Genomic DNA, 16252 nt, shown 5'->3' with positions numbered 1-16252 from the left:
AGCCCTAGGAAGAGGAAGTGTTTTGGCTGAAAGTAAACGGAGACAGAGGATTTCAATTTAAAAAGAACACCCACAAACAAGGCGGTGAGCACAATTCATTTTTTTAAAAAAACTTACGTATTTATTATCGGAATATACTACACTGCGTTTTTATTTACAAAAATTCCGCGACTCTTTGCGGATGATGAAAAAAAAAGCCGCATATCTGCTGGCTCCGCAGGACCTCGTAGTGCCGTTCCGCAGAGGATTCCGTGGCATGGACTGAAGGGAATTCAATCCCATTTCAGTCTGTGGAGGAATTCTCTGACATCCCTAGCTCCGAAAGCATAAGGAATGTTTATCCTTTTACCAGGGGTAATCAGTCTGTGCTGAATTATGCAGTGCAAGCAGTGCACATGTTTACCTTTCAGTCTCGCCAAGTTCCAAAACCTTTCAAGGCACCAAACTGATTTAGAAGGTGAGGCCTCTAGTAACATCCCAGCCTAAGAGGAGGTCTAGCAGGGCTGTAAGCTGAAGCGAGAAGGAAGATTGTCATTCAGCTGCAATGGAGGAAAGAGTTTGGGATAACAGTACCCATTCAGCAGGCTCAGTGTTGCTGGTTTCTGGTTCCCCCCTTCTCCTAAGGCAGAATGTAGCAAGAAGTTTATAAGCAAGTTGCTTGCCCCTTTTTTGGCACACCAATGTTTGGTGTACCAACTTGTAGTCTGCCTATAGCCTGATTTAAATGTGATGCCAGGAAAGCAAAAACAAAAACAACCCCCCCCCTACTAGTTTATTTACACTTTGCCTGCGCATGCACGTCTAGCACACCAGGGCCATGTTTCCACGACAATGAAAGGAGAAGCTAATGGAGGAGTACTGGATTTTTTAAAAAGGAATCAGCTTTCCTGCGATTTGGTCCATGCAGGGCTCCACAAGGGAGCGCACCACACCAGGAAAAATCACTTCACAGTACATACTTGCTGGTGGGAGTGGGGGTTGGAGTGAACGTCATCTGACTGGCAGGGGCTGTTCAACCAATAAAAGAGGCTTCCCCCCGCTCTCCCCCCACCTTTCTCCTTTCCCCTGAAAGTCCAGATGCACCTGCATTTCCAAGCAAGCCTCACTGAGCACAATGGGAGTTAATTCCAAGTAGACACACACATGCTTGTAAGAGCAGTAAACACAAAGACAGAAGGCAGCCCCCATTTTAACCCACAGGATCTCTATAAGAAAGGGTGGAAATAGTTTCTTCCTAATGCAGTAAACCGAACAAAGGAGAATCCGAGCCTTGACATTGCGCTTTCTCGCACTTAGGGAATTAGGGACTCTCGCACTTTAAACTGTGCCATGTCAATTGACGGGGATCTCTGTACGTTCTGTGGGCATTCAGAGGGCGAGCCTCATTCAGCACAATGGGAGGAAACATCCCTTGACTGGGGTCAGGGTGAAAGGCACACCCCTGGGCAGGGCTAGCATACCCGAGGTAAATGTGGGGGTTGGGGCACACAGTAACTATACCATGGAGAACCCGACTTGAGGAAAAGAATTGGACTGTTAGCCATCTCAGGATATCCAGTTTTTCCCTGATAAGCTCCGGGGTGGCTGCTGGATGGCCATGACCTGGAGGTCTCTAACGTCCTCAGCGCACAGCCAGCTCAGACTAAATCGTTGGTGGAAACACCCCCAGGTGTCTATACCCCAGTAGGTGCTGTACTTAAATGTTTTGCACATGTAGTGGCTCAGGGCCCAGTTCAAATGAGACATTGGATGCATGCCATACCACATGAGAGTTGCTTATGCTTCTTGTGTCACATTAAAATGAGCCCCGAGTCCTGGCAGTGACTCAGAGCCATTGTGACTGGCTAGGGCTGATCAGACAGAATGTATGAAGTACACTTATCGGTAAAGTGGATGAAACACTTGGTTATATAAACTGTTTGTACATTCTGCCTGTTCCCTAGGGATGTACAAATCCCTTACCTGGCTCCACGCAGGGGCATCAGCGGTGGGGGGGGAGGCGCTCCATCCCTCCCCCCGGAATCCTCGATGGGGGGGGGAGGTGCTCCGTCCCTCCCCCCAGAATCCCGCCTGGCAGGCTCCGCTCCGCGGCCAAGCCGCGGAGCCACCAGCCGACTCCGGCCACCCGCAGCCGGACATCCGGCCACTAGGCAGCCCTGCAGGGACACAAATGGTGGCTATCATAGCCGCCGCCATTTGCGTCCCTGTATTGAGCTGTGGTAGGCTACGTAAATATTTATGTAGCCTATCACAGCAGGGGGAAAAACCCCAGCGTACGCAAATGGCGTACAGCAAATTGCGTATGCTGGGGTTCCCCCCCCCCTGCCGTGATAGGCTACGTACTTACGTAGCCTATCACGGCCCCCGCAGGGACGCAAATGGCATCCCTGCATTAGCTGTGATAGGCTACGTGAGTATTTACATAGCCTATCACAGCTATTGAGAGGAGGAAGCGAATGGCGGCAGCAGGACGGCCGCCATTCGCAAAGCAGCGCGGATGTGAGCTGGTAAGTGCTCCGTTTCGCGTGCCTTTCGTGGGGTGGGGGGGCGGGGGCTTCGTTCCGCGACAGATTTCGGAGGGCCAACTGGCATTCGGCCTCACCGAGATCCGTCACGGAATTCTCTGACATCCCTACTGTTTCCTGAGTTCCAGACAGCCTGTAAGTCAAAAAGTGCAGTCTGGAACTGGTCTTCTGTCAGTAGCATTGTCACAATTGTTCCCTGAGTTCCATGCTGTTCTTTTACATCCCACAGTGCAGCCATCAGGGCTTTTCTTCCCCATTTCCCCTTTGGTCCTGTCATCCATCCACCTGCCCACCTGTGTGTCACCCGGTTTACATTCTGTTCATTACAGAAAATGGGGAAGGAAGCAAATGAATAGCCAGTTGGAGAAATTGATGAGAAAAGCTGAGCTTGCCACAACAGCTAGTGGAAATATTAAAGTTCCACCCAGTTCTGAATATTGCAGTCCAGTAGCAACCCTATTTGCTAGTAGACTTGGGGTAACATTTCCACCTTTTGCTCCTGTGTGTCAACTCAGTCTCACATACATCACTCATATCATTAAACTGCCTTGGTCATCCCACAGGGAACCAAGGCAGTTTCCATTCCAAAACCAGGCCTGAAGCCTGATTGAAATGGATCCAAATAATTGGTTTCATTCAAGAGTGCCTGGAGTTGTCCTGCAACCACCTGCTTGAGTATCTTGTCCAGGAAGGGGACGTTAGCCACTGGCCTATAGCCACTGGCCTATAGTTGTTAATGTTCTCCGGGTCCAGGTTAGGCTTTTTCAGTGGCCTAATTACTGTCTCCCTTAAAGAGGCCAGTACCACCCCCTCTCTCAAGGAAGAATTTACAACATCCTGGACTGCCGGACATTCCCTCCCTATTAGATGTAATAAGCCATGATGGGTAAGGGTCAAGCACACAGGTGGTCAACTGGACTTGGTCAAGCACCTTGTCTGCCTCCTTGGGCCTCAACATCTGAAACTCATCCAATAAAACTAGACCAGTTGGTGCTCTGGATACCTACCTCTACAGATGGAACTGCATTAACTGTGGTGTCCGTCATAATGAATGTGAGTTACTTTCTCTTCAAAGTGTTGTGCAAACCTGTCACAGCATGCTACTGAGGTTTCCACCATCTCTCTCCCTGGTCCAGATTGCAGCTGGCCATGAACCTCTTGGAAAAGCTCTGCTGGACAACACTGAGAGGATGCAATAGTGGTGGAAAAGAGCTCCCTCTTTGCCAACATCTAGGGATGTACGAAAGTCACTTACCTTTTCGCAGGGGTGATTCGCGGTGGGGGGGGAGGCGCTTCGCTTCTCCCCCCGAAGTTCAGGCGAGAGTGGGGAGGCGCCCCGCCTCGCCCAGCTGAAATTCAGGCCAGGGGGGGAGGCGCCCCCCTCGCCCGGCCGAAATTCAGGCCGGGGAGAAGCGCCCCGTCTCCCTGGCCGCGAAAGAAAAAGTGGGAAAAAAAACAACCCCGTGATAGGCTACGTAACGATTAACGTAGCCTATCACGGCTAGATTTCCAAAGTCAGCCATGATAGGCTACGTTAATCGTCACGTAGCCTATCACGGGTAACTTTGGGGGAAAAAAAAAAGCGCATACGCAAATGGCGGCGGCCCATGGGCACCGCCATTTGTGTTCCTTATTTTGGCACGTCTAGTCTACGTAAAGATTTACGTAGACTATGGCGAAAATAAGGGCACGCTATTTGCGTTGCCCTTATTTTCGCCGTAGTCTACGTAAATCTTTACGTAGACTAGACGTGCCAAAATAAGGAACGCAAATGGCGGCGCCCATGGGCCGCCATTTGTGTACGCCCTTTTTTTTTCCCAAAGTCACCCGTGATAGGCTACGTGACGATTTACGTAGCCTATCATGGCTGACTTTGGAAATCTAGCCGTGATAGGCTACGTAAATCATCACGTAGCCTATCACGGGTGTGTGTGTTGTTGTTGTTTTTACTTTTTTATTTTGTAATGGCGGCGACAGCAGCCGGTCGGGAGACCGGCCACTGCCCCCGCCCCCGACGAAACGCTGCCGAACTGCCGCCGGGACCCACCGCCGAAAGGGACATTCGACCACGGTAAGTCCCATCCCGGGGGGGGGCGGTGGAGAATTTCCCCAACACTTTCGGGGGGCCGAATGCCTCGGCACTCGGCCTCCTGAAGATTCGTGGAGAAATTCTCCGCCATCCCTACCAACATCACTGGCTGTGAGGAGGCGCCCGTCCCCCAGGGGAGGCATCCACCGGTTATGTCTGCAGCATGGGGCTCCCCGCTAGCCAGAGACCTTGATGGAGTGGGCTCGGTAATGAGCTCTAAACTGTTCAGTCAGATGTGGTGCAAGTCTCCTTCCTCTGTTTTCTAGCCATCATCCCTCTTGCTTTATTGCCCTCGGATCAGGTGTATACCTAGAAGCTGCCCAAGTTCTTCTCATAGGGAGAGGGCACTTGTGTGTGATTGTGTCAACTGCCTGAGTCATCTCTGCATTCCAGATTGACTAGGGCTTCGACAGAAGTACCAGCCATACCAGCAGGAAAATCCCCCAGAGTCCTCCAGGATCTATTTACCTCCATGGGTGGACCATTTTAATAGGTCTCCCACCCCTTGCAGAGGGGAAAGGCCGCTGAGAGTCTAAACCCCAATAGGTAGAGATCCAACCATGACAATGGGATAGATGTTAATTCCCCCACTTTCAGAGCACCACCCTCCTGCCCAGTCAAGAAAACCAAATAATGCGTGTGCCCTCCTTCATGTGTTGGGCCGTTATCACATTGGGACAGCCCCATGTTTGTCATGGTGGCCATTAAGCCCTGAGCTGCCCAGGATCCAGCAGCTTCAGCATGGAAGTTGAGATTCCCCCCAAACCATCATCCTTAGGGTCATCAACACCAAACCCAAGACTACCTCTCTCACTCAGGCAGGAGACAGAGGGGTTTAAATTATCTAGTAAGTTTGCATTAGTAATACTGCTTACTGTATCAAGAAAGTAGTTTTTCACCACATGAAAGTGTGAACACAAGATTAAATGCATATTTATTGAATAAAACCAGATATTTGACAAACTTCAAAGGATTCTTCAGGCTGGTCTCTGTAATTCAGCATTTTCCATGCATTAATCCATTGCTGCTTGGTGGTGAACTGCCTTTAAAAGTTACGGATACATAATTTAGGGTGAGTTTTTGAAGAATTTCACTCATGTATCTTTTACCTCTCTGCCTTCGCATCACAGCAATATTTTAGGTAGTGCTGGCACTTGAAGTCAGCCTAAGTATTACAGAGAACCAGCCCGTCTGCGCAGCCTATGTTACGTGACACAAATAGAAGAGCTGCTCCACAGGTCAGAGGAGAAACTCTGCATGATGGTACCGGTTGGTTTGTTATATAAACTAGGAAAGAACGCATGCATTCTCCAAACATAGACTTAGGTTTCTAGTGCTGACTGGAAGCACCTCCTCACCAAAATCCGTGCCTGAACAGGTAGTAGAACAACCAAGTCCCAAAATTATGTCCTATGTGCAGCTTGACTTGCTCTGTGCTAGACTAGCCTTCATGTCCTGTCCAATTCAAAAATGTCCCATTTTCAGACTTTTCTAGTAATCATTAGATCTTTGGCTATGTGAGTGACACCTTTCAGCTTTCTGGGTTACCTGGAACGACCTTAGCCATTTGGAATAGTATTTGAGCCACCTGTGGCTTCCTTCATACTGGTTAGCATTCATACTCACTACAGTGAGCAGACCTAAGGAAAGTCTAAGGCTGTGCTAATGCAAGAACATCTCTGCGACATTCCTTGACATTTCTTAAGACTTTGTACCACATTTCCCTTATTCATTCTCATTTGTGAGTGTTGCATGTGGTGTTGTACCCTGTTTACATTAAATAACAGTTCTCTCCGCATAGTAATTGGGTTATTCTTTGCATTTCAGTTGTGCTGTTATAGTTGAATCAAATTTGCACATACCAAGGGAAGTGCCATCGCTCAGTGTTAGAACTTGCATGCAGAAGGTCTGGATTCAATCCCTGGCATCTTCAGGTAAGGCTGGGAAAGACCCTTCTGAAACCCCAAAGAAGTGCTACCAGAGCGTAGACAATACTGAGTTAGATGGACCAATTGTCTCACTCGGTATAAGGCAACTTATCCTACAGTCCTAGCCAAATATGTGTATGTGTCTTTTAAAGACTTGCTGAGTGTGCAAACTCTGCAAACAGAGAGGTAGAGATCTTGTAAGTTCAGATTTTCTGGAAATGCAGAGGGAAGAAAACACTATTTGTGGAGACTGGTGAGTTGGAGAAGTATACCTCCGCCACCCCCAGAAGAGCACAAGTCAAAAGAGGGAAACTATGCACACTTACATGCATAGAACACAATGGAATTTACTTCTGAATAAACATGCACAGGATTGCGCAATGAGTCAGTGACTGCACTATTTATTTTATTTTAAATGATTTTTAGACCACCTTTATGGGTGGAACCCCTCTCCCAAGTGATACACTATAGAACAATCACATGACAATTGAGTTGATTTCGCCTAACAGATGCACCACATATTTATCTGGGCTTCCCAAACACACACTGAAATAAAATATAATTACAAAAAATCTTAATTAGGTGTTTTCAAACAGAGAACAATTACAACAAATTATGAGGGCACAGGGCCAATTTGGGGGTATTTACTTTAACTTCACATACAATACCATCCATTTCCATGCAAGGTTCAGGGAATGCAATACTGAAAGAGGCTGAGCCAGCACGACAAAGACATGTGACCTTTTCACTAAGGAACGAAATTAACTGCCTTCAACTTGACACTTCTTGTTTCTATGCAAATATTTTAACAGCTACATTACGTGATATGTTTGTTCATGGACATTTGAAAAGCACATATATTAAACAATGAATATTAAGCCATGAATAGTGCTTACCAAATTTGATTATGGGGAAAAAATAACTTATCCATTCTGCACTTCACAGTGTTAGGATGATTCACTCGGTGCGTGAAAACTCTGTACGTGTTACAGCATTTGATTTTGCTGTACCAAGCTGTAAGCATGAGATCATCATTCAAATGCAAATAAGAAGTGTGATGTTTAGTAAAGAGACTGCAGAACTGCCTTTCTTTATTGCTACCCAATGGGCACTCAATGCAATACCTAAAACTATAGACTCCTAGTGGGTTTATAGGTGCTACATAAATGATAACCATTAATAAAATATTATCTTTAACAACTAGCAACAGTCAATTCCAAAGGTGGAATTTGAGGGCATTTTAAAAGAACTGCACAGGAAGAGTTGGTCTAAGACTCCCAGTAATTTTTGCTTTGATTTGTTCCTCTGGCTCATATACCAGTGTGTAAATACTCTTGAGAAGAGCCATACACTCCAGCCCATGCTCTTCTGTCTTTTACTGACCACTTAGGTGTCCCAATAATCCATAAGGAGTTGGTCACTTTTTTAATAGCTGTATGGAAATTGTAGCCCAGTGGAAAATTGCTATCAATCATTCTGTACAAAAGTGGATGGCTAGAGTGTAAGAAATTGCCTTGTTAGAGAAATTAATTCATCACAGTAAAGCTGTGCATGGTTTGTCTAGTATAGACAAGTTTGATGGAGTATGGTCCCCTTTCATCACATATATTAACTAACCCTTATCACGTTTTTCTCCTCCACTCACCCATGTTTCCCTTTCAGTAAGACAACTTGACATGGATAGTTAAACGATTGTGTATTTTTATTTTTAATATTATGGATTCGATCTATTTAGTACTTCAGACATTGTGTTTTTATTATTTTTTAATTGTTGTCACACTGCGACTATGTAGTGTACTTCAGTTTTGGTTGTAATTTCTCTGTGTGTGCGCGCGTGTGTGTGTGATAGATAGATAGATAGATAGATAGATAGATAGATAGATATGCACCTCAGAAGTTCCATCTCAGTTTGTTTCCTACATGCTACCTTCACATACCTTGACGGAAAGCTTTACAATATGTGATATTTTACCTGCATCCAGTAGTACTGTTCATTCTACTGAATCATTTCAGGATTCTGTCACCTCATTCTGCTGCATGTATAAACCAGGCCTAATATTTTATTTTCTTCTTAAATAAATTATCATGTGGCTGTATTACCAAATACATCAAACCAAATTAAAAAACCAAAGCACCCACACCAGACCATAAACAACCAGTCCAAAAAGCAATTCCTGAGGTCAATGCTTTTCCAGGAAGCCACCTGCTAAATGCTTATTTGAAAAGAGTTGCTGTGGGATGGGTGATGGTTTCTCTGGAGCTCTGACCCTGGGGGAAAAAAGAGAGAATAGCCATACAAAAAAAGAACTATGAGAGATAAATGTGCCAGTTCAAATAGTAAGTTGGAGTTCCTACAGTCAAGGAAGTTTACTCAAAGGCAGATCATGGGCCTTCTACTTGAAAGTTACTCATGATAGGCACAGTTTTCCAGTGGTTAGCTTGTTTCTTACAATGCTTATCAAAGCACCATGAAGATCATTGCATGGAAATTAGTATTTCTTCAATGAAGTATTCACTTTCTCAACTAATTTTCTGGAAGAAAAGCCTTCATCAAAGACACCGCCTGGGTTGTGGAGTAGACTGCACCGGCTGTCTTGTGAAATCAAATCAGGAATTTTTATAAAGTTTCAGAAACTTGGGGACAATCCTGACTTTCCTAGGAATTAGTTGGTGGCATTCTGCCAGACAGAGGCACATGGCTGGCTCATGTATTCTAGAAAACGATGTGATTTCTTCCAAACTTTGCTCCCATTATATAATCATATCTGCTGTCCCCTGCTTAGAGGCTACAGAAGCAACCTGTATCAATGGCTGCAGCATCAGAGCTCAGGTTGGGTTGGTGCTAGTGCTGGACAAATGCTCCGAGTAATAGGAAGTGAATAAGGCTTGATCCTGAACTCTCCCTACATCAGAGTTCCACTGACAGCGGAATATCATTTATTAGGCACAGCTGGGCTTCTTTATTCCATCCTTCCAGAAAGTACAAATGGAAATATTTTCACCATAAAGAAAGTGAAAACTGTATTTTAAAGGCTCAAGTTGGGCATAGTTTATTAAATCAGTGCAGTTACAAACAGCATCCAGGAACTTGCACAAGCAAATGGATATTTGACACAATTAAATAGTGACACTTTATAGTAACACCAAATAAAGATGCATTTCTTGACTGCTAAAAAAACGGACAGGTTATGAAATAAAGATTTTTAAAAACCCCTCTGAAACAAACAAACAAAAATATTAACCCTCTGAGCGCTCTCCAGACTGGGCTAAAAAAAGTCGTAACTGCAGCCAGGAGCTCTAGCAACAGAAGCGGTAGCAAAGGAGGATGAGGGACTGTGTCATTTGTTGCCCGCTCTAGCCTTCTTTTACACCTGAGACCAACTGTCTCTCAAGTAGACTTGACTGTACCATCGGGCCTGGTGAGTGGCTGAGAGTGTTTCCCCCCCACACACACACCTCAGCAAAGTGTGTTGAAGGCGTCTTATGAGCACGCTACAGGCGGATGAAGTCACACACACTGTTGGAGGCAATGCCTCCAGCAGCTGGCCATCAGGCAGTGTGGGCTGCCTCCCCTTTTTCTCTCTCTGTATTAAAGTGTGCTAAGAAGGCAGTTTTGACATGGGAGGGTTTGGGGGTAAAATGGTCTTTGTATCCTGTGCTATGCTTAAGGATGCCTGTTGCTGTGGACTCTGGTCCTTTGGGGGCTCGATGGACTCCCAGTGAGCACCCGACTTGGCTCACATTTGTGGGCCAAGCCGCCAGGCTTTTTCCAAAATCGAGGAACTTTTTCTGTTTTAAAAAAATATTTATGTAAACAGAAATGCGTGCAAATTTCAGGGCGCAATTTGAGCAATTTCATGCAACTTGCGCCTGCAATTTGTGCACATTTCTATTTACATAAATTTAAAAAACAACAGGAAAATTCCGCAAGCTGGCCTGACTCAATGCGGTTTGAGTCAGGCCAGCTCGCAGGGAAGTCTGGGGCGGCCGAGTTGATGAAAGCTTGGTGAGCTCCACCCCCTGGATGGGGTCCTCCGACATCCCTAGCTATGCTGTATTGATCTCATATACCTCATTCTTCTTTTGGCTTCTGCTGGCTGTAGGGTGTCTTTGTCTCCTTTATCAATATGTCTGCATAGTCTTGTATATTGGCTGCTGGAATTGGTATAATATGAGTGTATGTATTTGTTGCTAAAATATGGGTTGCATCCCCATATTGTTTACTTATATATTCTTTATTACTGATATATTGTTTGTTAACTGAATTGGTGTTTTCTTAAGTACTGAATTGAAAATGTGTAGGTTTATTGTATGTTTGACCAATTACTGTTCGCATTGTTTATCTTTTGAAATTTGCGTATGATGTTGGCCGCTTTGGGCTCTGTTTTTTGGCGGGAAAAGCACGGTGCAAACAAACTGAATGAATATCATAATCATGTCAGAAAGACAAGAAAGTCAATTATATTTGCAGAGTAGCGGGTGTTACTTCTATTGTCAGTAAGAGGAGATTAGTATGCAAGTATATGGAGGGATTTGGAGAAATTCCAGAGCAAATGGGAGAAAAATTTTTACATTTGATTGCTAAATTATAGGAAATACACAGTATATAGCTAACAAATAGAAAGAAGATAAGGTTGCAAATGTATCCACGCTTACCTGGGAACAAACTCCACTGAGTACAATGGAATTTACTTCTGAGTAAAGATGTATAGGATTGCACTGGAAGAGGATTTTTCATACAGATAAAACTTTGGAAAAATCTTTTCAAATACAAAAAATTATTATTTGGGGGAAAAAATCAAATATACACTGAGACAACCTTATGTCCTTTGACTGCATTCATGGAATTGAGCAAGGCTCTGCTTTAATAAAAAGCATGGTTTCCGTCAGTCTTTAAATCTCATTGGAAATTTACCAGATCAATGAGCTCACTAAGACCTAGTTTATAAAGTCAGCCTTTCAGGAACCCTATACATGCAGTAGAGTACAGAAGCAAGCATGTATCGGCCACCATATGCATAATATAAAGTGCAAATAAAATGCATAAGGATCATAGAAATCAGGTTAAGTGCATATTATCAGTGTCACATTATGTTCTATGCTTGCGCCAGTGACCTGCCACATGCACAAGATTCTCAGAAGGCTGAGCCTATGAACCAGTCTGCAGATTAACAACAATTCCCTAATTTTATAGTCTTCAATTGCACCCTAGTTTGTGGATTTAGGAATACAACAGCAAATATTTTTTATTATTATGCCTTGATTAAAACAGCAGATTTTACTAGTGATTTGTATGTATTACGAAAGTTCCTTTAAGCCAGTCCTCATCTCCAATTTTAGAATGTTGTTTTTCCATTTGCCAGGAAATGACTTCTCTTCCAATTTATGGAATTTATTCACAGGTCTGATAAATCAGATTGCCGCTCACTAGTATGTTTTATGTCTTCGGGTTGCTTGGGCTTGTACTGTATACAAAAAAAAAAGTTGGATGTCAACATGTTGCTTTTCCTGGTGATCTTGTTTTAAACACACAGAATACTGAGCTGCACATTAAATTCCACTACTAATCCTGTCAACGGTTACTGTTAGGCCTGGGCTGTATATGGCAGAATTGTCTAATGCTTTCCTTCCACTTCAGTTATTTGTGTGTGTGTTTGTAAATGCGTGTTAAATTAATAACATGCCTATCCATATAAAATTCCCAGGGTGGCATAAGGGCCTAGCTGCTAAGGCATGGTGGGGTCCCATCGCAATGTCTCCTTCTCTGCTAGTATACTGGAAGAAGGGAAGGTGTAGCTAACTTACCCGAAGAGTAACTATGACTATGGAGTAACTAGAAGACTATGCTGAGGCTCAGTTATGTGGCAGCCATGTTCCAAAAGCTTCACAAATCACTTCTCCCCAGAATCCCATTACGTCTGGGGACAGGACTTGACATGGATAAAACAAGCATGTCCTTCCTCTCAGAAAAGGTGTTGGGTATTCATCAAGAGATATTTGCTTGGACCTCTCACCACTGATCTGAACTCTCCAGTCCAGTGATGTCCCACCAGGACAGCTAAGAATGTCTTTGGTCACATTGCTAATTTTTGGAAGGAAGGTGAGCAGTGGCCGTAGTTAAATCCCTTGCATTTGAAAGCAATCAGCCCTTTCAGTGACCTCCTTTCCTGTCAGGGCTATAGCAACATGTCACTCTCACCTAAAGTGTTGCCATAGCAATCCACCCAAACAATGAAAGAGTTACATTTCCCACCAATGCAGCTGGTGATAATGTGAAGAAGAGCCATATTAGAAGTGTGGCCACAGCAAAGATAATGATGCTCATATGTCCTTCAGAGACTATCATATTAGCTATGGCAGTATTCAGTACAGTAGCTCCACTTCATTCAGTTTTTTGCTTGTCATTGAGAGATTTGTTCTTGTTTTAACTAAGAACTGTAGTTCTAAGTCAAACTATATGTGCCCAGCTAATTTACTGGTGTATTCATACCTATGTCAGAGGTATACAACCTTTTCAGCCCTGAGGGAGCACACCCAGTGTTGGCTGGGGCCCACACATCTACTCTCACACACATACACTTCAGTGCACAGGGATGGGACCCCCCCCCCAGTGAGATATAGGGATCACTCAGATGGGCTGCATAGAGATGAAAGCCTCTCCCATGCCCCACTGGTCGCCACTGAGATTGCTGTTTACCCACTGCCAGTAGCAGTGGAGAAACTGCAATCTCAGAAGCATGACCGCTGGGGTTTGGGAGAGGCTTCCACCACCTTTCCGATCTGCCAGCGATCCCCAGCAAGATCACTGCTAACAGCAGTGCTGAGGCAGGGCCCACTTCCCTAGGCCAGCTGAACAGCTCGGCTTCAGGGGAAAGTACGTGTATTCCCACTGGCTTTGCAGGCTGCGGGAGGAGTGCCCAGGGGCCACAGGTTGTGCACCCCTGACCTAAGCTTTTGCTTGGCTCTTATTAGGGAAAGAAGTGGTTAAGAAAGGAGGTATGTACCCTCCCTTCCTGCAAGTTGTTCAGCTTTTATATGGCTTGACAGACTACTTCAAGACTGCAATCCTGTGCTCACTTACTTTGGACTAACAGCTGAACAAAACATTTGCTTCACACATAGCGTGCAGCTATGTATCTGGTTTCCACAGCGTGCGAGGAGAGGAGGCTTATCTCTTGCTCCCTCCCCAGCATGATTGGAAAGAAACGTCCCTGCTGACGTGCAGCTAGAGCGCTTGGATGAAAAGTCCCCATTGGCGGTGATAGAAACATTTTTCATCTAAGCGTTTTAGACACGCTAAGGAGGAGCTTATTCTAGCACAAAGTAATTTATATTAGCGACTGTGCCCCAGCAGCCCCGCTGGATACAGCCCAACCTGTATTAAATGGCATAATTTGCCATTCTAAGGTGGCACCTTTATAAATGCTAGTAGCCCCTGCTTTTCTAGCTTTTTTCTTTTGCAGTCAGAGTAAATAAGTAACATCTTCAAAGTCAGAGGTTATTGTAAGGCAGCTTTGGAACACTCTGATTCTTATCAGTTTTAGATACATGTATGCTAACCCAACACAACCTAAATTGTGTGTGCTGCTTTAAAAATCAGGATGTGCTTTCAATGAGTTGATGGGAGTTTTGCCTACAGCATTGCAGGAAATGCAGCATTGTTAATATCTTCACAAATGCCTGTGGGGAGGAGACTTTCTTTGCTCTGAAGCTCAGACTTCACCCCTCAGTTCGCTGCTGAAAATTACTGTTTGTGTAGATGCACCATTCTAACACAGCCAAACGGTTTGGATTTAAGGGACTCCAGGTTAGCTGTAGGTCAACATACTCCTGTGTAAAGTGTGTCCCAGCCAGGGCCCTGCCTGGAATCATGAACTAAACAGGAAAGTGCCTGGTTAGTACTTTTAATGTGCAGTTGCAGTTGCCCAACATCCATGGAATAAATAACAAACCTTCAACATTATCCTGGGAGATTTGGCACATAAATCAGGCCAAGAGGACAGGTCAAACAAGACTCCTTGTGTTAACGTAATGTATACAAATTGCTGTGTTGGAGCATGCTGTGCATACAGAACAGGGAAATGGGAGAGATGCAATGAAAAGATACATTTCCTCACTAGGTTTTTTCAGGCCATGTCACCTCTGTCCATGCTGGTATTTTCAATGCATGGTCAAGCTACAGAATCTGTTTGAAAAATCAGGAATGGGTGGACCACTTGTCACATGAGCAATTAATTACACACATAGGCAGTGGAGAGACCACTAATCAGTTGCATCATATGCTCAACACTGAACTGAAACACGGTTGCTTACTATTGTTTTGAAGATGTGGTTGATTTTCTTCTTTTTTAGGGTTTTCCTGTCGACTTCCAAGATGGGAGGGATGCTTGCTTGGCTCATTCTCTGTGATGCATTTGTTTCCTCAGATGCCGGGCAGCACACTGACATAGTTACCCCTTTAAAACAGTGCAGATGTTCATAATAAAGTAGCAAGGCAGAGACCAAGTCAATTAATTCTCAAAGATAAGTCTGTGGGTTAAATTTAGACTTCTGCTCACACAATATAGCAGATTTGGAGGGCCTGCAGTGGGGAGGGGAAATCCATTCTGCCAGCAGTTCCTGTTCTGTTGGTGGACATCCAGCAGTGGCTACAACCTCGACTATCTATATATACATAAAAGGTAGCATGGCGTTTCTCTGGCTGGTTCCTGGTAACCATTAAGCAGCATATGTAAAATGAGACACCTAGTGCAGGGGTACCCAACCTTCTTGAGTCAGTAGGCACATTTGAAATTTTGAGAGAATGTAATGGGCACTCTCACAAAATGGCTGCCAGTGGGCATGGCCGATCACAAAACATTTGTTTCCCAGAAGGCAAACTGGCACAACTAAAAGGAAAATAACTTGTCCATGAATCTAAGTACAAGGCAGAGGTGGGGTTTGAGCTCCAAAACACTGAAATATTATTTTGAACCCAAATAACAATGGCACTGGAGGGCAGAACTTCACTTTGCCACATGCCAGCCTCCCAATTATAATTTGTTTGAAAAAAAAGTAGCAATAAATAAAATAAAAAATCAGGAGAAGGAGGGAGCCTGGTGGATGCCAAGAACCATGTCTGTAGTCACATTGCTGCCCATGGGCACCGTGTTGGAGATTCCCATTCCAATGCCATGCCGCCGGCTTCCTCACTGAAAACTGATGCTCCTTTTCTGGCCTGTAAAGCTGGGAAAACAGCTTTTCAATCAGTAATCCCTAGGTTCTTATGGAGGCTGTGCAAGGAAAAAAAACATCTGACCCTTAGGGTTACTATTCCAGGTATACAAACGCAGGATGTCTGATCAGTTCACCATCACACCTGAGGGTCTCTATGGAAGCACCTGCTGGCAGAAGAAGTGTCTTTTTATCTAGGGCTTGCTCTAGTCCAAATCAGGTGTGATGAGAGGGTATGGACCTCTCCCAAGATGTTTCCAAGAATTCAGCAAGTTAAAAATAAATTCAATTTGTTTGATATCTGGATTCTGCAAGTACATCTGGGAGGGAGAGGGCCAGGAACTGACCACTGAAGAGCATCACTTAATCAAATGGATGCATGGCAGTTGCAGGATACCAGGCTCTATTATGACACTTATCAGGTGTAGATTACTGTCTCTCTAAATACATGCCCATGCATTCCCCCTTCTCTTTTGTGCCATGCTAACTATCTGCCT

At 44.6% G+C, this 16252-nt stretch overlaps 1 protein-coding gene across 1 annotated transcript in view; it reads right to left on the bottom strand.

Annotated features, from left to right (window-relative positions):
- Window positions 1-11848: 11848 nt before the first annotated feature.
- DOCK2 (dedicator of cytokinesis 2) overlaps window positions 11849-16252 on the bottom strand; it is a 409918-nt gene continuing 405514 nt past the window's right edge. Inside the window, 3 exon segments of the mRNA XM_084838639.1 lie at window positions 11849-11952; window positions 11954-12007; window positions 14856-14998. Coding sequence (XP_084694765.1) covers window positions 11935-11952; window positions 11954-12007; window positions 14856-14998 — 215 coding nt within the window. The 3' untranslated portion in view covers window positions 11849-11934.

This window comes from Heloderma suspectum, chromosome 2 (genome assembly GCF_057233095.1).
Source record: "Heloderma suspectum isolate Gila_16-S chromosome 2, 16-S_ref, whole genome shotgun sequence".
NCBI classification, from domain to species: Eukaryota; Metazoa; Chordata; class Lepidosauria; order Squamata; family Helodermatidae; genus Heloderma; species Heloderma suspectum.
The sequence above is the reverse complement of the archived record's forward strand: the minus strand, read 5'-3'. Positions and strand labels throughout refer to the sequence as shown.